Source organism: Balaenoptera acutorostrata, chromosome 8 (genome assembly GCF_949987535.1).
Source record: "Balaenoptera acutorostrata chromosome 8, mBalAcu1.1, whole genome shotgun sequence".
NCBI classification, from domain to species: Eukaryota; Metazoa; Chordata; class Mammalia; order Artiodactyla; family Balaenopteridae; genus Balaenoptera; species Balaenoptera acutorostrata.
In genome coordinates, this window is record NC_080071.1 from 2,204,365 (window position 1) to 2,229,775 (window position 25,411).

At 34.8% G+C, this 25,411-nt stretch overlaps 1 protein-coding gene across 7 annotated transcripts in view; it reads left to right on the top strand.

Moving 5' to 3' along the window:
• SPOPL (speckle type BTB/POZ protein like) overlaps positions 1-24,271 on the top strand; it is a 63,419-nt gene extending 39,148 nt beyond the window's left edge. For 4 of the 7 annotated variants that reach the window (XM_057551542.1, XM_057551541.1, XM_057551540.1 and 1 more), the window contains 11 exons: positions 1,358-1,494; positions 1,680-1,801; positions 2,069-2,220; positions 4,471-4,598; positions 6,293-6,388; positions 10,402-10,579; positions 10,659-10,714; positions 12,098-12,220; positions 15,522-15,664; positions 15,754-15,807; positions 19,926-24,271. In XM_057551542.1, coding sequence (XP_057407525.1) covers positions 1,417-1,494; positions 1,680-1,801; positions 2,069-2,220; positions 4,471-4,598; positions 6,293-6,388; positions 10,402-10,579; positions 10,659-10,714; positions 12,098-12,220; positions 15,522-15,664; positions 15,754-15,807; positions 19,926-20,070 — 1,275 coding nt within the window. In that variant the 5' untranslated portion in view covers positions 1,358-1,416 and the 3' untranslated portion in view covers positions 20,071-24,271. The remainder of the gene's footprint in view (positions 1-1,357; positions 1,495-1,679; positions 1,802-2,068; positions 2,221-4,470; positions 4,599-6,292; positions 6,389-10,401; positions 10,580-10,658; positions 10,715-12,097; positions 12,221-15,521; positions 15,665-15,753; positions 15,808-19,925) is intronic. The other 3 variants (XM_057551543.1, XM_057551544.1, XM_057551545.1) reach the window with 3 other exon arrangements.
• The last annotated feature ends 1,140 nt before the right edge of the window (positions 24,272-25,411 follow it).

Below are 25,411 nucleotides of genomic sequence, written 5' to 3' on the forward strand. Positions count from 1 at the left end.
TTAGTATAGATGCCATTATTGAAAGGGGGAATTACTCAAACAATCCATAAAGGAGTAGAAACATGATATAGTGCAGAATCTTTGTGCTACAGCCCTTTTCCCCTTAGACCTCTGTAGTAATTAATCCTGTTTTCTATATGTATTTAACAATGAGGAGAAAAATGGGGCCATCCTGATTTTTGTTCCTTTAATCAAACATGATACTTGTGATTTTTTTTAATCTTGGTGGTTTCTTATTTTTATTGTTTATTTCTAGTACAGATTTTGAATGTGCATCTTCATTTGTAGTTTGGCATTTTTTTTATACCTTTTATATCTTTTTGTTTTTATGTATCTTTCAGGTAGCTTTCTTCAGTCTTTGTTTTCTTATTTCATTCTATTGTTTCATTGGTTGTAGACACAGAGCAGATATTTCCTTCTGCATTTTGAATGAAGTCCTTCCTTTTTTTCCCCTTAGTAGTTTCTTTTTATAGGACTCATGTGCTCTTCTTCACTCATTAATTATTCTTAAATGAAAACACTTCTCCAGACTTGATTCCTTGTACTGGAATGTAATCTCAACACCTCCACCCATACCCCTGCAAAGTGCAATACTTACGTAGCTCTTCTGGATGTTGCCTCTCTTCTTTTATAGACTTTTCCAAGTTGCAAAGCACCATCTAATCACTAATGTCCTGGCCAGGTTATGATGACTAATTATGTGTCCAAATAGATGTAGTTTAAGAACAGCCAATTGGGAGGAAATTTTATGAGACGGTGCATATTATCTGGTAGGGAACACTCTGATAGGGACAAAGTCTTATCTGAGAACCTGTGTGTCTGAGATAGAGGTAGATTTCTGTGGAATATAATTCTTCAGCATTGCCTGTTATATCTCATTCTGTGTTTTTAGTTGGTCAGAACTTGGGGGTCTGAGAGACGAGTAATATTTGTAGTTTCCAGGGCTGTTCTGACTTCGTAGCCCTTTTGATTTTCATAAATATGTCAATGGAAAGGTGAAGGAAGGTGAATCAGATATTAATTGTTATAAGTTTCCACGTTATTTTGTGATTTTATGTTTTTGATCTTACTATTAAGCTATATGTTATTTTTTGATTTGTGACAGTTTTGGAAAGTATGCCTTTGTATAATAAAATCTAAGTATTAATTTCATTCAGATTTCAAGTGTTATATGGCATAAAGTTTTATGGTTTTATTTCTTAAAAAATTAATTTTCATTAATTTAAATGAAATCCTCACGTTTCCTCATAATGTAATTTGAGAAAGTAATTGTTTTATGACTGTTTAAATACTTCTTCCCTCTTGATTCAGTCAGTTAAACTTTTTGATTAGTAAATGAAACTTCTTTTCTTTGTAGTAAAGCACTCAACTGTGTGGGATATTGCATAAATCTTAGAAGACTGCAATAAAGCGGCAATGTCTCGAGAACCCACCCCACCTCTCTCTGGAGATATGTCTACTGGTCCTATAGCAGAAAGCTGGTGTTACACACAGGTACATGCTGTTAAAAATGCCTTCCTTTATGTCACTTACAAATTGTGTAGTATTTTGAGAATATTGTGAAACACTTTGGCATTGTTACTAGAAGTGTTAGAAGAGTGGGTCAAAGAATGTTTAACATGTGACAGGTCAAGAGTGTAAAAGTCATCATTGTAAAAGTGCTTTTCTGAATGTTTTAGGTTAAAGTTGTAAAATTTTCCTACATGTGGACCATTAATAACTTCAGTTTTTGTCGAGAGGAAATGGGTGAAGTGTTAAAAAGTTCAACGTTCTCATCCAGCCCCAGTGACAAAATGAAATGGTAAGATGTTTGTTTGTTTTGGGTGTTTGTTTTTGATATGATCATCGGCTACTTTAAAATTTTGTTGTTACTGTTTCTGAATGGATATTTGTCTAATTTTATATTAGATTTGTAATAAGTTCCTAATAGTATAGAGAATTGTAAAGAACTGTGAGGATATTGACAGGAGTGCTGTTCTATTATTTAGATTTAACAAATGATTTCAGTATTGCCTCTCTCTTGAATGTTTATTATTTTCCTCCTTGTGAGCCTATTGTTTTATTTTAGGTGCCTGAGGGTAAATCCAAAGGGATTAGATGATGAAAGTAAAGACTACTTGTCCTTATATTTGCTTTTAGTCAGCTGTCCAAAAAGTGAAGTTCGAGCAAAATTCAAATTTTCCCTTCTGAACGCTAAAAGGGAAGAAACAAAAGCAATGGGTAAGTGATTTCCAAACTGACTTGAAGAAGTCTCTCTGTAACTATGTACTGTGACTTCCGCACTTTTACTTAGAGAAACTTAGGATTTTTTTCCCTAAAATCTAAAATCTGCTTAACCCAAAACATTTCATTTTGGCTGTTAATTTTAAATGCCAGTGTAGAGTTACAGTTGTTTTACTAAGTCTTAGACTTCCTAAGACATGTAAAATTAGTTTTAAATCATATTAAAATTTAAATTTTTTATGCCCTAAAATGACATTCACTTTTCACTTGTAAAAACAGCTGCTGTCAGGGCAAGATGCCTGGTTCAATGCCTGGCATATATAATAGGTGTTCAGGAAACATTTCTTTTTCTTCCTTGCCATTTATGCCAGATAATAAAATCTGAAGAACAATGTGAAAGGAGTTTGAATGTCCTGATATCTTGTCACTAGAATTTTTTTGAGCAGTGGGCTGAACACTGACTGAAAGGAAATCAGTTTTTCTTAGTCTCAGGACCTATTAAATTCAGTTCAAGCTTCTGAATTATAGTCAGCTGAAACCATGTAGCCTGGCACTTCATAACAGAAGATCATTGTAGGAAATGTACAGTGTGCATAGTAGGAAAATACATCATGAACTGCTGCATTAAATTTGAAGTGATTTCTGGAAGTGAATAACAAAAACCAAGTACTAACCTCACTACAAAAAACCCTCCAAATACACACTTTAATAATATATGTTGTTGCTAAGGTAATACATAGTTTCACATGTGTTTTCACATTGTCTGACATTTAAGACAGGCGAGTGTCTTAGTTCAGGCTGCTATAACAAAGTAACATAGACTGGGTGGCCTATAAGCAACAGACATTTATTTCTCACAAATCTGGAGGCTGGGAGTCCAAGATCAAGGGGCCAGCATAGTCAGATTCTTTTTTTTTTTTTTTTAAATTATTTATTTATTTATTTATTTATTTATTTATTTATTTATTTTTGGCTGTGTTGGGTCTTCGTTTCTGTGCGAGGGCTTTCTCCATTTGCGGCGAGCGGGGGCCACTCTTCATCGCGGTGCGCGGGCCTCTCACCATCGCGGCCTCTCTTGTTGCGGAGCACAGGCTCCAGACGCGCAGGCTCAGTAGTTGTGGCTCACGGGCCTAGTTGCTCCGCGGCATGTGGGATCTTCCCAGACCAGGGCTGGAACCCGTGTCCCCTGCATCGGCAGGCAGACTCTCAACCACTGCGCCACCAGGGAAGCCCCATAGTCAGATTCTAGTCTGACTGTTCTACTTATAGACTGCCAGTGTTTCACTGTGTCTTCACATGATGGAAAGGGCTAGGAAGCACTAATCCTTACATTCATGAGGGTATCTACCCTCATGACCTCATCTAATCCCACTCACTGGCCTCTTAATACCGTCACTTTGGGGATAGGGTTTCAACATGAAACTTTTGAGGGGACACAAACGTTCAGTCCTTAACATGGAGCATCTCAGTTAGATTTATTACTGGTTTTCTACCTCCAACTTGTATAACAGATAATGAATACTTTCTGTAAAGGACCTTGTTTATTTCATAGTATACAGTTGTTAATCAGTATGTTAGGCATTTGAAACATTTACTTCAGACATTTATTAAATCTTTTACTAATCATACTAAGACCGTCTTCTGGACTTTTATGAAAATTGCTTTTAGAGGTAATGGGACTATGTCTGAAGACCTAGAAATGATAGGGGACTTTATTTTAGCTTTTTTACCAGTTAATGGATTTTTCTCTAGTTCAGTGAAACTTAAATCAGTGGGATGGTTATCCCAGGAAAGCTTACAGGATGCCCTGGTGATATAGAGCATCCATTTTTAAAGGGAGAAACAAGAAATGAGAGGTATGTTTCTATGTTGGTTCTGATATTAGGTGATGAATAGTATGCGTATGCCAATGTATTTTAATCCTACTTCATTGTTAAAGGGCTTAGATTGTTTGAAAGATCTCTTCCTTCTCCTTGAGATTTGATCTGGCTTTTCTTCTACTTAGATACCTAGGAATCTGAAAGTGAGGTATTGATAATGGCCAGAATTTGTGCTAGGCTGTGAAATGATCTGGTTCTACCTAATGTAACTCTTTTGACATTTTACCTATGAACGCACATATCTGTAATTTTTATGGTGGATGTGTTGGCCCAGTCCTGTTTTTGCACATTCATTTAACTGTGTTATCATTAACAAAATGTTTCTTGGATACTTGTTTATTTAAACTTTTATTCTGTTTTCCACCAGAAAGCCAAAGAGCATATCGATTTGTACAAGGGAAAGACTGGGGTTTTAAAAAATTCATTCGAAGGGATTTTTTGCTTGATGAAGCTAATGGTCTTTTACCAGATGACAAGCTTACATTATTTTGTGAGGTGGGTACATTTTTTATTCAAGGAACTCAGTGTTTGGCTATATTTAGTGATAAAGCAAAAATATACACTAAATAACTGGTATAATTGGTAATATTTTATATGTAAATATTTAACCACGTAAAAGCTGACTGGATTTTCTTAGAAATCAATGTAGTAGCCCAGTCTGAAAAAATTCTGTCATACTTTTAAGCTATAAATTGTATATACAGTTATACTACCACATACTAAATACTTCGTCCTCATAGGAAGACTATGGATGTGTATAGCTTCATATCAAGATTTCTGAATATCTTCTTCATTCTGAATAATTCTAAATAGATGGTCAGTATTTTCTGTCATATTCAGATTGATGATATTAAACATTATTACTAGTTTATCAGTTTGAATCTGTACTTGAACGGTAGTGAAAGTGCCTGAAAAAAGGCTGGGAAGCTTTTTGTTCATTCAAGCAGCTGGGTTCATTTATTCAAATAGATGTTAGCATTATAAGCAAAAGCATCTCAAAATTTTTAAGATATACCTATGTCTGTTGACAGACTTACAAGATGTAATCATATGCATGAAATGTCATCTTTTGAAAGTTACCAGCATTGCCCCTTCTAATAATTTACACTTATGATTTGTCTTAATTTGAGGCTTGAACTTGCTTCTGTCATTGTTATTACATAGCTTTATCTATATGAATTGTTGAGATGATCAGGTAACCTCAGCATTAAATATATTTCAGTAGGTTATTGTAGACAGATGAGTGTCTTGGAAGCACAATAACTTCCTTAACTGCTACTAAGATAGCTTTACTCTTTTTATAGAAAATGTGTAAAATTTCTTGGCAAGATTTACAAACTAATTATATATTATGCTGTGTCAGAAGAATAATTGAAATATGGCCCCAGAGACTACATTGTGCAAATATAGTGCATCTTATTTTCACTTAGACAAGTTAAATGAACTGTATAATGAATTTGTTATGAATACAATTATTTGGTTGGTAAAGCGCATACCACAAGTGTCTTGAGCAGAGCTTATCATTAAATAATTTGATAAAAATATATACTAAAGCATTTGTTGCCAATAGATAAGATACTCTAAGTAGTATTCTAAATAATTGTAGGTTATGTTATTTAAGCATTCTTAACGTAGAACCTTTTCAGAATTTTAGCAGTTATCTTAAATTTCAGCATGTTAATTTTTTTTAATCACATAATCTTAGAATTTAAAGGACCCTAAAGGCTGTGTAATCCAGTTAAGAAAAAAAACTACTGCAGCTAAAAGTCTTTTTGTGAATAAGCATTTTAAGAAAATATTTCTTTTTTTAGAATTGAAATATTGTTTACTAAGTATATTTCCCTAAGTATATTTTATTGGAAACTAGACAACCAAAAAGTTCAGAATGAAGGCTGAAATTAAGATTTTTTTTTTGATACATATTTTGAAGTATACTTTTTATTCACATGCTAAATTAAATTATACAAGCTAGTGACCTCCTAAAAATCAAACCCACCATGACATATATTTTAAGTTGACATTGATCAAATTCAGTTTTGGATACTGTAATACATACCTTTACTGATATAGACCTTTATACCCTGGGCACTGTATTTAACATAGGTGGGCAAAAAGTGCTTTGAACAAACATTCCTTGTGCCCTTTCCCGCTTTCTTCCGTACCTCTCACTGATGCCCTTCCTTCTACAGCATCTCCAGCACTGCTTGCAGAAGAGGAGGAAGCATTGCACTGGCCTACCTAAAGAACTGCCTCCTCCCCTCCCCTGCAAGTGGTGCTGTAGACAGGTAAGGCAGTCTGGTGCTACCCTTTGGTGCAAGACATAAATAATCTTGCAAGCTCCATACTATGAATCAAATAGCCAGAGGCAGAAATTTCTGGCAGTGTAAACAGTTCTGCCCCTTCTCTCCCAAAGTGATACAGAAAACAGGAATTGAGGAATAAGTAGGAAAAATAGAAAATTGGTTAGATTGCTTTATCTTTTGGAATCCAACAGATTTTAAATAATCTCATGGTCCAGAGACCCATGCTATTCTGTGGTATACAGAAGACTGTAATACAGGTAGAATATACGTAATGAATTGTTCATAAAATTAAATTAATTCATTTAGAAGGACTTTTTTTTCCCTCCTATTTTTCTGTTGCTAAGTTAACCTTTCTATTTTAAAATACTTTTGATAGTGGATGGAAGTTGGGTTTTATTCTCTAAAAATGACAAAATGGAAAATTGACAACCCGATTTCTATCATCTGCATTCTAAAAAAGGATACCTGTCTATGAAAGCCAGAAAGTCTAAGTCCCAGTATTCTAGAAGATGATATGAAATTGGACTACTAGAAGTTTCTCACTTTGGAGCCAGTGTAAAGGATGGTTAGGTAGTTGATTAGAGTGGCAAAATTTGTAGTACTATGCACCTTTGGATAGTCTAGCTAGCCTTCAGAATTAGTTTAGAGAATTGAGAGTTTTAAAAATAGGAACCAGTAGTCCCAGATTTCCAGGGAAGTCACAGCTGATTAGAGCCTGCACATGTTCATCTTTAGTCTAAATTATATTCTCAGAGTTGATCCAAAAGCAAATTTGAAAAAGAGCTGTCAAATGAGTTTGAGGTTTTATGTTGTCAGTTTTGAGTATTGTGCATTTGCTGTTTTATTTTGAAAGAACAACGGTTTAACCTCAGGAAAGAATCTCAGCCTTTCTTCTGAATTTTTTACTCTAGGTTCCATTCAGTAAGAATGTTCATTGCCTATATTTGAATATGTACTAGAAAAAACAAAAATTTTACCAATTTCTTAATTACAGGTATCAAAGAAAATAATCATCAGAATTCATTGCATATCAGTTTTAATTAGATCATTAATTTCTGCTCTATAAATAGTCCCTTGAATACTCTTCAGAGTATGAAATGTTAGTTATGTCTTACTTAAAATTTGTGGTTGCTGTGATAATAGTATGTAGATGTGTATGCCAATAATATAAATTCTTCTGAATTGTGATTATATATACAAAGTACAAATATATCATCATCGGTATCTATGCCCGATAATGATGGCTTTATTTTTTGATCCTTTTTTCCTTCTATCACCTGATTTTTGTAAAATTTTTACATTAAATATATTGTTTTGAGTTAAGATAGTTAGACAATAAGTATAGTTTAAGAAATCCTTTCCTAAATTTAAATAATATGGTCACGTTTTCATGACTCCACTGCATACTTTATGCAAGTAATTGAATTGTTCGGTTTAATCCAGTTTCTGCTCTCTAGAAATTTCAAGAGCAGTGCTGATAGGAACAAGTAAACACTGTCTTTGTGATCCTAACTAAACCCTGAATATTAATACCAACATTTTTGATTTATGTATTGTTAAGTTATAATGTATGGTGTAACAGAGCAATCAGGTAAGGATTAGTGAAGCTTTTTTTTCTGTTTTGTAGTTTGTAAAATTTTAGAAACAATTTGAATAATTAAAAACTTAATAGAAGAATCTTTATTCATGAAGTTATTTATGTGCACAATGTCTTGGCTCCTATATTTAGAAGAACATCTCAGAAGATTGTTGTGATAAATCCCTTCAGAACCATAATTGCATTAACGTACTACTAATTTTTTTAAAACTCCAAAGAAATACTGTCTAGTACAAAGAATGCTATAAAAAGGGATGTACGTCTGGTCTTCCTCTGATACTGACTAGCAGTGGATTTAGGACACTTTAGTTACCTTCTCTGGATCTCACTTTTTTCAAATTTTTTTAAAAAAATGAGGTGATTGTATTAGATGATTTCTATGATGTGTGATTCCAAAAGGTTAATAAAAGCAGAAAAACAAAATCGTTAATAAAAATATCCTCCGAAAATAAAGTTTTTCTTTAGAAGTGTCTATTCATTCATATGAGATAGATGTTATTACATCTGGGTGAATGAGGACTAATGAGAGTTAATATTCTCCAAACATTTTATATTGGACCATTATAATACTTTCTTAGTAGCATGTTAGTAGTTTGGTCCAATTTATCCATTTCCAATTTATAATTTCTACATAGTTTACTGTATTTGTCCTTATTTATACCTACTTTTAATTAACAAAAGCCTTACGAAATATGTTTTTAAATGAACACAGTCATCTATTGCTGCATAACAAACAACCATAAAACTTAGTAGCTTGAAACAGTAGATAACTAATATAGCACTTTTTGTGAAAGATGGTTCATTTACTCTTTTTTTTTTAATTAATTAATTTATTTATTTATTTATTTATTTATTTATGGCTGTGTTGGGTCTTCGTTTCTGTGCGAGGGCTTTCTCCAGTTGCGGCAAGGGGGGGCCACTCTTCATCGCGGTGCGCGGGCCTCTCACTGTCGCGGCCTCTCTTGTTGCAGACCACAGGCTCCAGACACGCAGGCTCAGTAATTGTGGCTCACGGGCTTAGTTGCTCCGTGGCATGTGGGATCTTCCCAGACCAGGGCTCGAACCCGTGTCCCCTGCATTGGCAGGCAGACTCTCAACCACTGCACCACCACGGAAGCCCCGGTTCATTTACTCTTGACACATTTGATTTACTAGTTGAGGTAGTATTTTCTTCAATTTATTAAATGTAATATGAAATTCCTGGTAATAGTATAATCCTGTTCTTAAAAAATTAGTGTGCCAAACTTAGTCAGTAGTGTTTTAAGACTTTATTCAGTATGTAGTCATCTTTCATGAGAGATAATTTAATCCATATATATTGGACTCCATATGAAAGCAATGTTGCAGTCATACCAAATTTTATTTATTGATTATTTCATAGGTAAATAAAAGGTCTGCAAATCGAGCTAAATTATATTTATATTGTTCTTACTGTTGATTTTTTTAAATAAAAGATATCCATGAACATTAATAACTACATTGGTTTTGTGAGAATTCTTATAATTTAAAATTTAAATCCATATTACTAGATATTTAAATCAATTTGTTTAGAGATGAAACATATAGGGACAACACTTAAAATACTTCCCAAATTGCATATTGTAGGCTGTAGTTTTATAAAACATTTTAAAATACTCCAAAAAGTCATAAGTGTGGGGGCTTCCCTGGTGGCGCAGTGGTTGAGAGTCTGCCTGCCAATGCAGGGGATACGGGTTCGAGCCCTGGTCTGGGAAGATCCCACATGCCGCGGAGCAACTAGGCCCGTGAGCCACAACTACTGAGCCTGCGCATCTGGAGCCTGTGCTCCGCAGCAAGAGAGGCCGCGATAGTGAGAGGTCCACGCACCGCGATGAAGAGTGGCCCCCGCTCGCCGCAACTAGAGGAAGCCCTAGCACAGAAACGAAGACCCAACACAGCCATAAATAAATAAATAAAATTAAAAAAAAAAAAGTCATAAGTGTGATGCTGTGTTTATTGAATGTATAATAAGCATTAAATGTTGATAGGTCTGTAGTGTGAGGAAATAAAAATTAAAGAAATTTCTTTCTCCTCACAAAAATACCTTCTCCTTGTTTGAATTTGGAATCATATTATGACCGTTTTCTTGTTGAGAAATACTTTTTGTGATTAATAGCTGAGCATTCCAAGGAATCATTAAGCCATTTATTTACATAAAATGTCACTTTAAAATGATCTAGTTCGTTTCAAATTTTTTTCTATATTATTTCTCTCCTTTATATTGTGTCCTTAAATTCACTTCCCAAGTATTACCATTTTTGATCAGGAGTACATTGAATTTTCTACATGATTTTAATGATAAGTTTAAGTTTAGACTTAGTAGCTTATTATTGATACTAATTTCTAAAAGTGTTTTTTCTTGCTGTCCCTTTTTTATTAGGTGAGTGTGGTCCAAGATTCAGTAAATATATCAGGACATACTAATACAAATACTTTAAAGGTGCCTGAATGTCGACTAGCAGATGATTTAGGTAATCTCTGGGAAAACACAAGATTTACAGATTGCAGTTTTTTCGTGAGAGGACAAGAATTTAAAGCTCATAAATCTGTACTTGCAGGTACTTTCTACTTTTGGTTAATATAGTACCATCTTTCATAAATTTGTACATTAAATAATGATGCTTAATCTTGTTACAGCTCGATCCCCAGTTTTTAATGCAATGTTTGAACATGAAATGGAAGAAAGCAAAAAGGTAAACATGGTTTAAAGGGCTAATATTTGTACAAATGTAGAATAGTGGAATGTATATTTTAAAAGCGAAGGTGCATTTTCTTATGATTTTAGAAAGAAATAGAAGGATGGGGGAAATATGTTCTATCATAGAAAAATAGATGTAGCTTAATGTGGGTGAATATTCCAAATAACAGCTATTTTGACAGCTATTTGCTACCAGCTATTTCTGGTAGCAAAATAAGTGGGTAGTTGTTATGTAAAAGGATAGCTATCCAAAAGGACTGTACTGGTCCATAACTATTTGAGAGTTCTCCAGTTAAGATGTATATTCCTTCTTTCTAGACTTTGAGTTGATTTTGGAACTTGTTTTCTAGAACAAAAACAATTCCTACACTCTTTTTACCACTATAATAAGAGGATATTTATTGGATTTAATAAAGGACATAAATTATGTCATTATTAGTATGCATGAATTGTAATCAAGATATTACCTATTTGGTTTTCTCAGATATTTCTCTTTCACCTGTCATCTTGAAATGTAGTCAGATTAAAGTCCAGAGGTTGATTTTTGCGAGGTGCATTACATGTGAGCCTTATTGCTCCAACTAGGCAACTCCTGAGTTTATTTATATGGCTCAGCTTTATTCTCCCTGCAGAACTAGAAGCTGCAACAAAGTAGCTTCTTTCTTTCCTTTGATTATTGGTCTGGGCAGGTAGTATGATCAGTCTTCTGATCAATGATGTCAAATGTTACTGTCATCAAAGGGTCAGAAAAGTTTGGTATTGTTTAGTGTTAAGTATTTAGCTTCTTTGATCTCAGGAGAGAAACCAAATACAAAGATACAGGAGTAAAAAAGCAACTAGTCCTCTTTGGACTTGAGTATGTCTCAAGTAAAGAGGTGAGGTGCCTGTAGATAATATTACATGCCGTTTTTGTAGGAGAGTTCTGAGGTAGTGGGCTCTGGTATGTTCTCAAATACCTGACCTTGCCTTTGCTTAAAGCTGGGACTAGAACCAGTGGTTATTGGGTCTTAGGCATTGTATTATGACCTAATTCTTTTCAACAACAAAAAAAGTTAATAGCCATCTTCTTCTAAGATAGAGGTCAGAAACTGAATACAGATGTATTTAGTTTGGCCTTACAGATTTTTTTGTTTTTGTTTGAACTCTTTTTAACTGAGAAATTGGGGGTTATATTCCTACATGGTAGTGCTTGACTTGGTGTACTTGTCTTAGACCTGCCTGCTTCACTTTGCCTGCTTACTTAGCTTACTGAAGATTTACTTACCTCAATTTTAAAATACACTTTGGGGCTTTTAAGTTACTGTCAGTTTTGCTTTGGTTCATTTGTGTATGTGTGTGTTCTTGAAATATAATTTTTTTTTTTTGTTTTCAATACCAGAATCGAGTGGAAATAAATGATGTAGACCCTGAGGTTTTTAAGGAAATGATGAGATTCATTTACACAGGGAAGGCGCCAAATCTTGACAAAATGGCTGACAACTTGTTGGCAGCTGCAGACAAAGTAAGTAATTAGGTCTTAAAGAGCTGAAAAATGTCCTCAAGCTTGATGTATCTAGAAAACTATCATCAAATGAGAACCCGCAATAACTTGAAATATTGAACTAATTTATACTGTTTGTGGATGGCTCTTGAGAGTATTATGAAATAACACACAGTGGGATAATATAGAAATGAAATTTTTTTAAATCAATAAGACATAAAAATATCTTGAGCCAATTTACAGAAATGGCAGATTAACTGTAGACTCAATAGTTTTGAGTGTATCATTACCCTGTTTTATGAGAACACACACACAATAACATATATAATCTATGGCAATTTTGAGATATTCTTAGTGTTAAGATACAATGCATGACCTTTGTCTAAAAAAGGAAAAAAATATTGGGTATTTTTTTCTAATTTAATCTTGTATTCATAGATTTATTTTTTAATATAAGAGTATAGAGAAAAAAACAATGTTAATTTTATAATGTTCTTTTATAATGGTGATTTCCTGAAGGTAGGGAAACTACAAAAATTTCAGGAAATCTCAAAGCCAGTAGTTCTCAATCCTCAAAGCACTAAAGCACTTTGGGAGCTTTCTCCAAAAGGATTAATGTCCATGCCACTTCTGTCTGTGTGTGTGTGTATGTAAGTGTGTGTGTGTATGTATGTATGCATATGTATATATAGTGATAATTATACTCATTTTGAAAAATGTTACCATTGGGAGAAACTGGGCCAAGTGTATATTACTATCTCAATAAAAATTTAAATGTAAAAATGCCATTATAATAGAATCAAAAATATGAAATACGTAGACATAAATCTGACAAAATATGTTCAAGACCTGTATGCTGAAAATTATAATATACTGCTAATAGAAATTAAGATAGACCTCAATAAATGGGGAGAAAAATCTTGTTCATGGACTGGATATCTTAACATTGTTAAAATTTCAATTCTCCTTTAATTAGTAGAACCAACATGTCACTATCAAAATCCTAGCATGCTTTTGCAGGGGACAAATTGACATGCTGATTTAAAATTTTATATGCAAGTGCAAGGACCTAGAATAGTCAGATAACTTTGAAAAAGAAGATCAAAGTGGAGGAGTCATAAAGGTTCAGTATTTAAGATAGCGTTGTATTGGTGACAAGATAGACAAATAACTCATTGAAGCAGAATATAGAGTACAGAAAATAGACTCACATGTATGACTACTTAATTTTTGATAAAAGTGCGAAGATAGTTCAGTGGAGAAAGGATAGTCTTTTCAATAAATGGTGCTATAGGAGTTGGATAGCCTATGTCCAAAAAGATGAACTGTGGTTGAACTCATTTGAAAAAACTTTGTATGCGAACTTCACATCATGTACAAAAAGTAACGCAAAATAGATTATAAACCTAAAAATCTTAAACTTCTTATATTAGGCAAAGACTTCTTAGCTATGACACCAAAAACATAATACATAAAAGGAAAAATGATAAATTGGACTTCAATGAAATTTAAAACGTCTTTTCTTCCAAAGACATAGGAAAATAAAGACTAGCCACAGACTGGGAGAACATATTTGCAAAGCATATATCTGATGAACAACTTTGGGGTTTGTTTCTGTTTTTTGTTTTGATGATGAACAACTTTTGTCCAGAATATAAATGATTAAGGACTTTTGTATTCAGACTGTATAAAGACCTCTCAAAACTCAATTATAAGTAAACAAAGTTATTTCTAAAAATAAAAATATTTGAACAGACACTTCCTAAAATAGTGTCAGTCAAGTATATCAAAAGATGCTCAACCGCATTAGGGTAGTGTAAATTAAAACCACTGTGAGCTACTTCTATAACTATATTATAATAACTAAAATTACAAAGACCATACCAAGTATGGTCAAGGATATGGAAAAATTAGGACTCTCATATACTGCTAATCAGAATGTAAAATGATACAACCACTTTGAAAGACCATTTGGCAATTTTTTTTAAAGTTTTACACTTACCATATTATTCAGCGAGTTTACTTATAGGTTTCTACTCAAGAGAAAAGAAAGCATATGCCCATACAGTGACTTGTATATGAATGTTTATAGCAGCTTTATTTGTAATGGCTAAAAACTGGAAACACCCAAATGTTCATCAATAGATCAGTGGAATACTATTGAGCAATAAAAAGCGTAGAACTGTTGATACATAGACAACAGCATGCATGAATCTCAAAATAATTATAATGCGTGGAAGCCAGACAAAAACAAATGCAAATTGTATGATTCCATTTATAGAAGACTTCAGAAAATGCAGACTATAGCAGTAGAAAACATATCAGAGGTGTTGCCTGGGGTGGGGTGAGGAAGAAGGGTTACAGAGAGATAGAAGGAAACTTTGGTGAATAATGAATATGTGCACTGTCTTGATTTAATGATGGTTATATGGCTGTATAAACTTATCAAAGTATACACTTTAAATATGTGCTATTTATTGTATGTCAATTTTACCTCAATAAATTGCCAAGGATGTTCTGATAACATATACTAATAACTAAGTTTTTAATGGTTATGAATATGATTTGTTTAGCTTTATAACTCATTTTTCAGAATTAAGTAGTGACAACATGCCGTGTACTGACTGGTGTTTAAAATAGTAGAAAAGAGAAATATACTCATTAAGAATATTGAGTAATAAGGGGTTTTTTTTTTTTTTTTTTTTAAAGATTTTTTTTTTTGATGTGGACCATTTTTTTTTTTTTTTTTTTAATGAGGATCTTGAATCAGATGCGTATGTTTGATTGATTGATTGATTGATTGATTTTGGCTGTGTTGGGTCTTCGTTTCTGTGCGAGGGCTTTCTCCAGTTGTGGCAAGCGGGGGCCACTCTTCATCACGATGCGCGGGCCTCTCTCGTTGCGGAGCACAGGCTCCAGACGCGCAGGCTCAGCAGTTGTGGCTCACGGGCCCAGCCGCTCTGCGGCATGTGGGATCTTCCCAGGCCAGGGCTCGAACCCGTGTCCCCTGCATTAGCAGGCAGATTCTCAACCACTGCGCCACCAGGGAAGCCCAAGGGGTTTTTAAAGAATAAAACCCTATTTTAAAAATATCCTGTATCTTGCACTTATGCAAATAGAAATTTCTTAAGAAAAATTAGTCTTTCTCTTGAATGCATTAATTCATACTTTCTTTATATTTAAAGTAATTTAAAGACTTTTAAAGTACCCTCAGTTCAATGTGTAATGGGCTTAAACTTCATTTTCTAAGTTACAGATATCGTGTATTTAAAAACTTGCTAGTTTGAGTAAATGTTTAATGTTATGTTTTCCTTTTGGATAGTATGCACTGGAACGGCTGAAGGTCATGTGTGAAGAAGCTTTGTGTAGTAACCTCTCAGTAGAAAATGTTGCTGATACCCTTGTCCTTGCAGATTTGCACAGTGCGGAACAGTTGAAAGCACAAGCCATAGACTTTATTAATAGGTAAGCTATGCTTGTATTTCAGTGGACATGACACCTTCAACAATTTTTCACCGGCCCTTTTCTTAAGTGTGTTTAAATCTTCAATGCAGGTGCAGTGTACTTCGACAGCTTGGGTGTAAAGATGGGAAAAACTGGAACAGCAAGTAAGATGACATCAGTTTCTGACTTAAAGTTGATCTGCATACATGAAATTAAGTGTTTGCATAGCCTTTTGTTCATCTACAATAAGTATGAATCCAGATATTAGTTATATGAAGCAAACTGCCAGTTTAAAAAATAATAATTTGACTACGTAGTGGATTCTTGAGGCTATGCTCCATTGTAGATCAGCTTCTAACGTGAACTGGGATGGATGCTGTAATGTCTTAAGCACGTATGTTCATGTAGTATATAGCTGAGTCCAGGTATTTCAGTTGCTAGAGATCCTGCCCTTGCCCCTTCAGAAAGCATTTCTAAAAATGTGGGAAATATTTATTTTATCCTATGAGGAAATGTACCCTCCAGATTTGCCTAGAAACTTGACATTTGAATGCTAACCCACTGCTTCTTAAGGTAGCCAGATAACTTGCATCACATGCTATATTAGGCTAACTGCCTACCATTCCAGAAATAGTAGCAATTTGATCTTTCCTTTCCCTGGTAGATTATAATGAGCAGGGTAGTTGTGACATCTTTCTAAGCCTGGATGTTCAGAATATGATGTAATTATTAGAACTTATTATTCCCTTCTTTTTTCTTCTTCACTCATTTTATTTATTTATTTATTTATTTGTTTGTTTATTTATTTATTTATTTATTTATGGCTGAGTTGGGTCTTTGTTGCTGTTGCTGCACACGGGCTTTCTTTAGTTGCAGCAAGCGGGGGCTACTCTTCGTTGGGGTGCGCGGGCTTCTCATTGCAGTGGCTTCTCTTGTCGTGGAGCACGGGCTCTAGGCGCGCTGGCTTCAGTAGTTGTGGTTCGTGGTCTCTAGAGCGCAGGCTCAGTAGTTGTGGTGCACGGGCTTAGTTGCTCCGCGGCATGTGGGATCTTCCCGGACAAGGGCTCGAACCCGTGTCTCCTGCGTTGGCAGGCGGATTCTTAACCACTGCGCCACCAGGGAAGCCCTTCATTCATTTTTAGAGTGACATTTTTACTCTTTGCAATTATTCAGTATCAAGAGTCAGGAGGTTGAGGAATTTGCATCTGCTTTTGATTAGTTTTTGCCTGTAAACCCTTAAACTCCATTTTTGCAATTTATCAAAAGTTGATACAAGAAAGTAAAAAAAGACAGCATTAGAGGGCTTCCCTGGTGGCGCAGTGGTTGGGAGTCTGCCTGCCAATGCAGGGGACACGGGTTCGAGCCCTGGTCTGGGAAGATCCCACATGCCGCGGAGCAACTGGGCCCGTGAGCCACAATTGCTGAGCCTGCGCGTCTGGAGCCTGTGCTCCGCAACAAGAGAGGCCGCGATGGTGAGAGGCCCGTGCACCGCGATGAAGAGTGGTCCCCACTTGCCACAACAAGAGAAAGCCCTCACACAGAAACGAAGACCCAACACAGTCATAAATAAATAAATAAATAAATAAAAGAACGTGAATTTCTAAAAAAAAAAAGACAGCATTAGAGACAAGAAAATGAATGTTTGATTTATGGCCCCTTGCTTTCATCTGTTTTGATAGATTTGAAGTTGGTTAACTGAATTCTTAACAGTTTGTGAATTCTGTTTTATGAAAGTAAAAATTAGTGGCTATTTTTAAGATATTGGTTATTCTATATATTGGTCAGTGTGTGATAATACATTATCATGGTATGTGATCCTAGAAAAAATCAAATGACTGTATTGTGATTCTTTGTACTTTGCCACTTTCAAGCTCTAGTTTTATTCTGTTAAGAAAATATTTTGCCTTGTATAGCTTTTTCAATGTCAAAAAATATAAGCTTATTTTATATCCCGTGTAGAAGCTGTGTTGTACGTAGAGACCTTCAATAGCTATTTGTTGAATTAAATAAATGAAAATGTCAGGTAAATTAAGAAGTATCTGTGTGATTCTAAACGAGTTGAAATTATAAACATGACGACACACTGATAATTGGATGTTAGGCAAATTTTTTTAAAAATTGTTATTAGGTGCTATTTAGTGAAGCAAACATTTGTGTAGCATCTATTGTGTCTCAAGCACCATGGTGGGGTCCTTCATATAAAAACAATTATGGGGAAAAATCCTGTCCTTGATAAATTGATCTAATGACAGGAACACATCCATGAATATATCATTTTATTATAATATGGTAAGTAATGTGATAAAGAAGGGTATGTGCAGGACACTTGACTAAGGCTGGAGGTTTAGGGATGAAGATAACTGAGCCTTGTCTTAAAACAGGAATAGGAATTAGCAGACTAAGAAGGAAATAACAAGCATTGCAGACAGCATAGCTTGAATCAAAGTATAGACACATGAAGCAATAGTTGATCAATCGTTTGATAGATATTTATGTTTATTATTCAGTAAATTCCCAGGGCACTGTGCTTACTTAGTACAAAGAATATAATGGTGAACATGACAGATGTTTTCCCTGCCTTCATGGAGTTCATGTTTTAGCAGGAGATGTATAAGAATTAAACAAGTAGTTGAAGTTAAGTGTAATAATAGGTAATGTAGAGCATACCCATCTGAGCATATAGCAAAGGGACCAAACCTAATCTAGGGGTCAGAGAAAGCCCTTTTGAAAAATTATTGTATAAATAAAGACCTGATGAAGAAGAGCGAAGAGGTGGGAAAATATATCCCGAAAAAGACATTCAGGTGTGCAAAGTTTTGGTGATAAGAAAGAACAGTATGGAGGGTGGGGCATGAGAAGCTGGAGGAAGAAGGCAAAGATCAGATCACGGAAGGCCTTTTAGACATTATTCGAACAGGAATGGGCATACAGTAAAAGGTTTTAACCTAGAGTAGGATATGATCAGGTGTGTGTTTTTAGCAGTCTCTCCACATGCATGGTCATGGGGAGGTTGAGTTGGTGGTGGTAGCTGAGGAGCAAGGTTATATATAGGTAGGCCAGTTGGAAAGTTATTGGAGTATTTCAGGCAAAAGATGAGGGAAAAATTAGACTTGACTGGCGACAGTGTGGCCAGAGGGAAATAAAAGGATATAATATTTTGAATGGACAATCTGTAATACTTGGATATTATTTGGGTGGAGGGTAGGTACAAAGGAGAGAAGACAGGAGACAAGGAAGGATAACTAGATTTGTTGCTTGGGTAATTGTATTTACTCAGAGCATGTTGTACATCAGGTACAATAAACAGTTCAGTATTATTATACAAAGTGCCAGAGCATGGAAGCGGGAGGTAGAAAGCTAGGGGGAAGAACTAGGAAACTTTATTTCTCTTTCTGAAGAACTTGTGTACTGGCAATGGAGAAGAGTAGAAGAGGATGTGTTCATGTTAGTGTTTATGTTACTAAGGCAGCATGGAAGCTGGTTTGAGAGGAGCAAGATAGGAGAGTAGAAGACACATCAGGAGACTCCCATAATAATTCAAATGTGAGATGATGTGGGCCTTAACTAGGCATTCAGGGATACCTTTGGGAATTAAAATAGGGCTTTGATGACTGATTGGAAAGGGTGGCGTCTAGGGTGACTCCCAGGTTTCTGACTTGAATCACTGGGTGATGGTGGAAGCATTAGCTGATTGGAAATGAGAGAGGAAGAATTTGGGCCTTGGGAGAAACGTGTTGAGTTCCTTTCCGACAGTCCCAAATTTATGGGTCTCCAGGCACATCCAAGTAAAGAGAACAAGTGGTTGGGAACAGCCTTTGTGGGGAGGCCTAGGACTTAGCAAATCATTATTTATCATCACTGAATATGATAGTTAAAATTGTGAATAGTGGATGAGATAAGATGACTAAAGAATGTTAAGGGAGAAGAGTCGAGGGCAAAACTTGGAACTCTAGAGAAAACCTGCAGGTAAGAGCCAGGGAAAAGAGCTCTTGAAAGAGCGGGTATAGAAGTGGTAACAGTGGGAGTAGAACTATGCAAACAAGTGTCACACACTTCTAAGAGTAGAATTTCCAGAAAAATTGAATAGTTTCAGTTACAAAAGAAAATACCAGTAAGGTAAAGATGATATTTTAATGAATTCAAATGGTTTGAATACATAGAGAGGCAGACAAAATATTCCAGAACATGTTGAAATCTGTACATTAAAAAAAAAAAATTGACAGTGCAGCAATGCATTTTGAAAAGTACTCTTTAGTAAACATCTCTTAATTTTATTTTTCAGCCAAGCAGCAGACATAATGGAAACATCTGGGTGGAAGTCCATGATTCAGTCTCACCCACATTTGGTAGCAGAAGCCTTCCGAGCACTAGCATCTGCACAGTGTCCTCAGTTCGGTATTCCACGAAAACGGCTAAAACAGTCTTGAAATCTTCCATGAACTGTAGAAAAATGGAATTGACTTTCACTCCTCCAGGTCCAGAAGGATTCTAATACACAAAGCATAAGCAAGAGTTGTTTCTGTTGTCTTGTCCACAGAACAGAAGCTGAAAAAGCATATTGCTTGAATTTCAGGTGGATAATTTATGGTTTATTCTTCAGCTTTAAATTAGACTGATTATACTCTAATTCACTTCAAGGCCTTAAATTATCTTCAGTGACTTCTCTTGTTCATATATATACTTTAATTTTTTTATTGTGCCTTGTCATTGTGACCAAGGCTATGCAGGATTGCACTAGCTCCATAATGCAGTAATATTGATAACTGAAGATAATAAGTTTCAAAAGGATCTTCCATTAGTTTGAGAAAGGCAAATGAATATTATAGGGTTTGTCCTATGCTATCTCAAAGTTTAAAACTAGGTTTTCCTTAAAAGAGCACTTGTATTGGAGATTACTGGTAATGTCTCCAGTCTAAGTTCTGTAAATACAGGAGAACCTGCTTACCTTCAAGGTAAGTTATGGCAATACACTGCTTCAATTCTAATTTATTTTTCATTTCAGGGGGCAAATATGCAATGAGTTGGCCCAGATTTTTAGTGAAATTTGTGGTGTTTGTATGTTATCTGTCCAACAAACTAAGAGAAGCATAACAAACCTTTGCTTGTGTTTCTTTGTGAGTTTATCCAAGTTTACAATGATTGAGAACTGATTGAGGTTAAGATTTCAATAAGAAAGCATGTTTTGTGCTGAATTAATTTTTTTTTTAATTTATAGTGACCTACATTTATATGAAGAATTCTGTACATGTTAAAAGTAAGGATGACCAAATGTAAATTTAATGAGTGGGCCAATTAAGAAGATATATATGCACTTTTAATGTGTAACTTTTTTATACTGAATGGTACTTTTTTTTTTTTGCTTTTGAGAGAATTGATAAGGTATAATTAATTGTCTTAACTTTTGAAAGAATTTTTAAGACAGATGGAGGCAACTGGGATGTTTGTGATAATAGATAAGGAAGGTATTCTCCATTATAGTTAAATTGGTTTGACTTCCAGATATTCATTATTGAATTCACGCCTGTTTATCACTCTTTGGAGAAGGCACCTGACAGTAAATGAATCCTGGACAGCCTACTCTCCTTCTAAAAGCAATGAACTGCTATTATTTGCAGACTAAAGGAGAGAACCCTTAGAAATATGTCAGGCTACACTCTGAAACCTTTTTTCCTCCCTAGCTTTCTCCTTTCTGTCTCAGTTACTGTACCAACATTGTGGATGATAGTGAAATTCTGCATAATGTGAACAGGATAAACTATTTATAAACTGCTTTTCACAGGCCAGTTCTTTATTATAAATGAATTTTAGCTTTAAACACATACACATCTTCAGTGTTTGATAGCTCTGTTTACAGCGGAAGTCTGCTCTGGTGCATTGTCCTGGTGAAGCAGGAGCAATCAGTGTCAAGTCACTGCATCTGATTTCCTGTGACAGTGGCAGTATGCTTCTTAGGCAAGATTTACATTTGACCACAAGGGAAAAATTTTTTTCACTGGAAAAAAAAATGCATATACCTATATATTTACATATATAACTTTATTCTCCAGATTAAAATTTGTATAATTCGTTTATTTAGTTTTTGAATTTAGGACAAAAGGAAAAAGATGAAGCGTGAAGTTTTAAAATAGATTTTATTTTTGTTATCTGTCTGTTAGGTATTTACTGAAGCAATCCTAATATACCAAGAGTGATTCATATTTACATTGAACAAACACTGTCAAATAATCATTTGTTATCCACATCAAACTGGAGTTCAAAAAGATCATATTTTCAGATATCTTCATTTCTTCCTGTGTAGCTTGAGTCTTTGTTGTGTTAACCTGAGTTTGAAATTGGAAGACTCCCTTCGGATAGAAGAAAGATTCTTACGTATGAATGGATTCCATCCTATGTAAGAGTATTATAGGGAGCAGAAATTCACTTCCTTAACTTCACCATAAGATTGAGCCCTTTAAATTTACAATGTGCAATTTAAAAAAGAAACCACACACACATACACATACACTTTAAGAATTTGAGATTTTGCCAGGGTCTTAGAAGAAAACAAAAATTCATCCCTCAGGCCCTAGAATTTTGTTGTCATATATTAAAAAAATACCGGTGTATTCATTTATGTCAGATGCACACAGGCGCATTCTGAATTAATTCACTGCTTGGATCTACATTTCTAACCATAGTGACTTCAGTAATAACACCTATTGTAACGAACATTTCAGCTTACTCTTACTTACATACTTACTTTAGTGCTTATTGCAAATCTGAAGGGTTTTATTATAAAGATTTTTTTTTTTAGTTTGGTAGCACATTTTGTACCAAAAACGTCCAACACTGTGCTGTAAGAATACCCACATTTGTAGAAATGTCCACTTTTCAGATAATATAATTCCTACCATTATACTAACAGAATCATATGGTAGTTGATTTATTTTTTTTATTTATTATGTATATTTTTGGTATTGTAGGTTCTTGAGACAATGATACAAAACTGTTAACATATTCTGACGTGAGTGCTCTAACAGCCTTTTTTTTTTTTTTTCCATTTTTAAACTACAGACATTGTTTCAGTAGGCACAGATTTTGTCCTGAGCAGTGTTGCCTTTTGAACGAAAGCCTGCTCCTGTTTCCCTTTTGTCACCTAAACAGAGCTTTTTCTTAGAAAAGTAGTAACTGGTCTTAAATGTTCCATATTATAAAAGTGACCATTGGAGAACTGTTCTTTAGATTGAGATACAGAAACACTGTATTCGTGCCTTCTTCATTTTTTAATGTTAATGTGTACCGGTGTTTGGAGCACAGCTATGAAGGTGCCATAACACTATGGCCGGCCATTGTTACCTCCTTGGATACTCATGTGTCATTGTCTTGAGATAGTACTTGGAGATTCTTGCATGCATTCCGTGGTCATTTGGGCATGTGTGTGTGCGTGCGCGCGCGCGCGCGTGTGTGTGTACCTGTACTTGTATGTGCTTGGACTTGTGTGCGGTATGTTCAAAAGAGTGAATTTCTGAAATTAGGACTCAGTTAAATGTTGAAAGTTTAGGTTAGTTGAAATGTATTCCATTTAAATGTGCTTTATTTGAGGGGACAATGGAGAGGAAATTATAATTCGCAAAAATGTGACCAATTTACTGCATGATGAAATGTGAAAACAGTGCCTTTTAAGGACATCAATTTTAAAATTAAGCTTTAAAACATTAACAAAGATCTCTTAAAAAGTTGTCATGAACATTATTGGTTTATTTTTAAACGAGACCTAAGTTAGAGCTTAAATTGCCAAAAGTATAGTTGCTAATTTATTTACCCATTTGTTTTGTGCATAAATTTAAAACCTAAGCAGAATTGTTTATAAAATTGTGGATCATAGATGCTACCCAGTGTTACTAAAATAGAACACTAGGGACTTTGGTAAGTTGTTTTGTTAAAATCCAACTCAAGCTTTTCTCAAAGCCAAGTCTACTTGAAGAGGTGAATTATTCTGAGTTGGATGTTCATGCTCTTTGATGGATAAAATGAAAATATTCAATGTACTCTTGCAAAACAACGTGGGTGGTTGGGTTTTAGTGTTTTTCAGATTATAAAGACAGCACTTTCAACACACATAAGAGTATTTTGCAAACCTCTTTTATACAGATTATGAGCTCTAGTTTATTTAAGTGTTAAATGGAATGATGTAAATTTTAGGTCCAGTTGAACAAATATTGAGTGCCTACCATGCGAGACTTCTTCTTCACTAGGAGTGAAATCACCACGCTGTGTCTTCTGTTTGCAGTATGTGGACTTTACGTTTGAAAAAGAATTCTTGTATTTAAATCTTTTTCTGTTGTTAAGGGTTTATCCTTGTATACTGTAACCCAGTTAATTTTTGCGTTCAGTTTTTTAGAATGAAGATATAACTTAAGTGAGTCCCATTTTTGAAAATAAAATTCTGCTGAAATTATTTAAAAATCAGTTCTGGGGGAAATTGATTTTCAAGATTCAAATGTATAAAGACATTTTGAACTTTTCAGCCTCATTTTGAATCAGCTGATGTCAATGATGAGATACATACTTTTTGTATCTTGTTGCTGAAAATATTTTTTGCATTTCAGCACATTGAGTTAAAATAAAGTTGTTACTACTTATTCAGAATTAATTGGTTTATTTTGTGTTTATTTGAAAAATATGAATAATTCTTTTTCAGATTACTGTGATGCTTTACAAAAAGAGCCATGTATTTGATATGGTAACTTTTAGAATTATGCATAGTAATTGTCTTTTCTACATAGGAAAGCTAGTGTTTTTTGGAACCTACTAAAGACTTATTCCTTGACTCTGAGATGTTACATATATATGTACTTTAACATATGCATACCATCAATATTGCGTGACTTATGCTAATGTTATGTAATTTAGATCACCTTTCCCTGGTCCTCCTACCCCTTCTTAATTTCAGCTAATTATTTGCTGCTCTCAAAAAGAGCAAATTTGGGGCAGTGTATTCCTACACCAGCTTAGTAGCAGCAACATAATTAGTGCTTAAAAATTACGGCCAAAGTCACAGAAATGCACAGTGAAAAACCTTCCATATACTCAACACACACATACACATGTCCACACACACTGAATTACCCTTAAAAGAATAAAAGAAGGGTTGAAGCACTTAAAAAATATTATCTATACAACTATAGTAAGATAGGACAAGGGGTCATATTCTAAACTTTAAATGAACTGTGTATAACCTTCTCCCTTACTCTGCAGCAGCCAGCACCCTTCATACTTCATTTTAGAAAATTGGAATGTTGTGTTTCCTCTGTTCTATCACCTCAGAATCATTTGTTTCTAAGAGAAGGCCAAGACTGGCATTTGCTTTTTGATCACTGTTTTTAAATAGAAGACACTGATAGAAATGTTTACATTATTGCTACCTTCTTATTTTTTGTACCAGGGAGGTTTGCATGGAGATATCTGCAGTGATCAGTGGCAAAAAAGTTTGTCATTCCTGTTAAGAGTGCTTCCTTTCCACCTCTCCCTCATCTCTTGCTCTCCACCCTTAATTCCTTTGTAAAGGCTTCAAGTGTAGTCCTGCTTCAGTCTGTGACATCAGAGCCAAACAATTCCTATGGTATCTAATCTTACCCTTTTGTCCAAATTCAAACCAGGCCTTTCGTCCAAATTCAAACCAGGATAAGTGCAAAGAAAGAAAAATTGTGAGATTTAGGAATAACAGTTGAAGCACGCACACACACAGAGGCAACCAGTGTCCTGAGGACTCTGATATAACTGCCACAG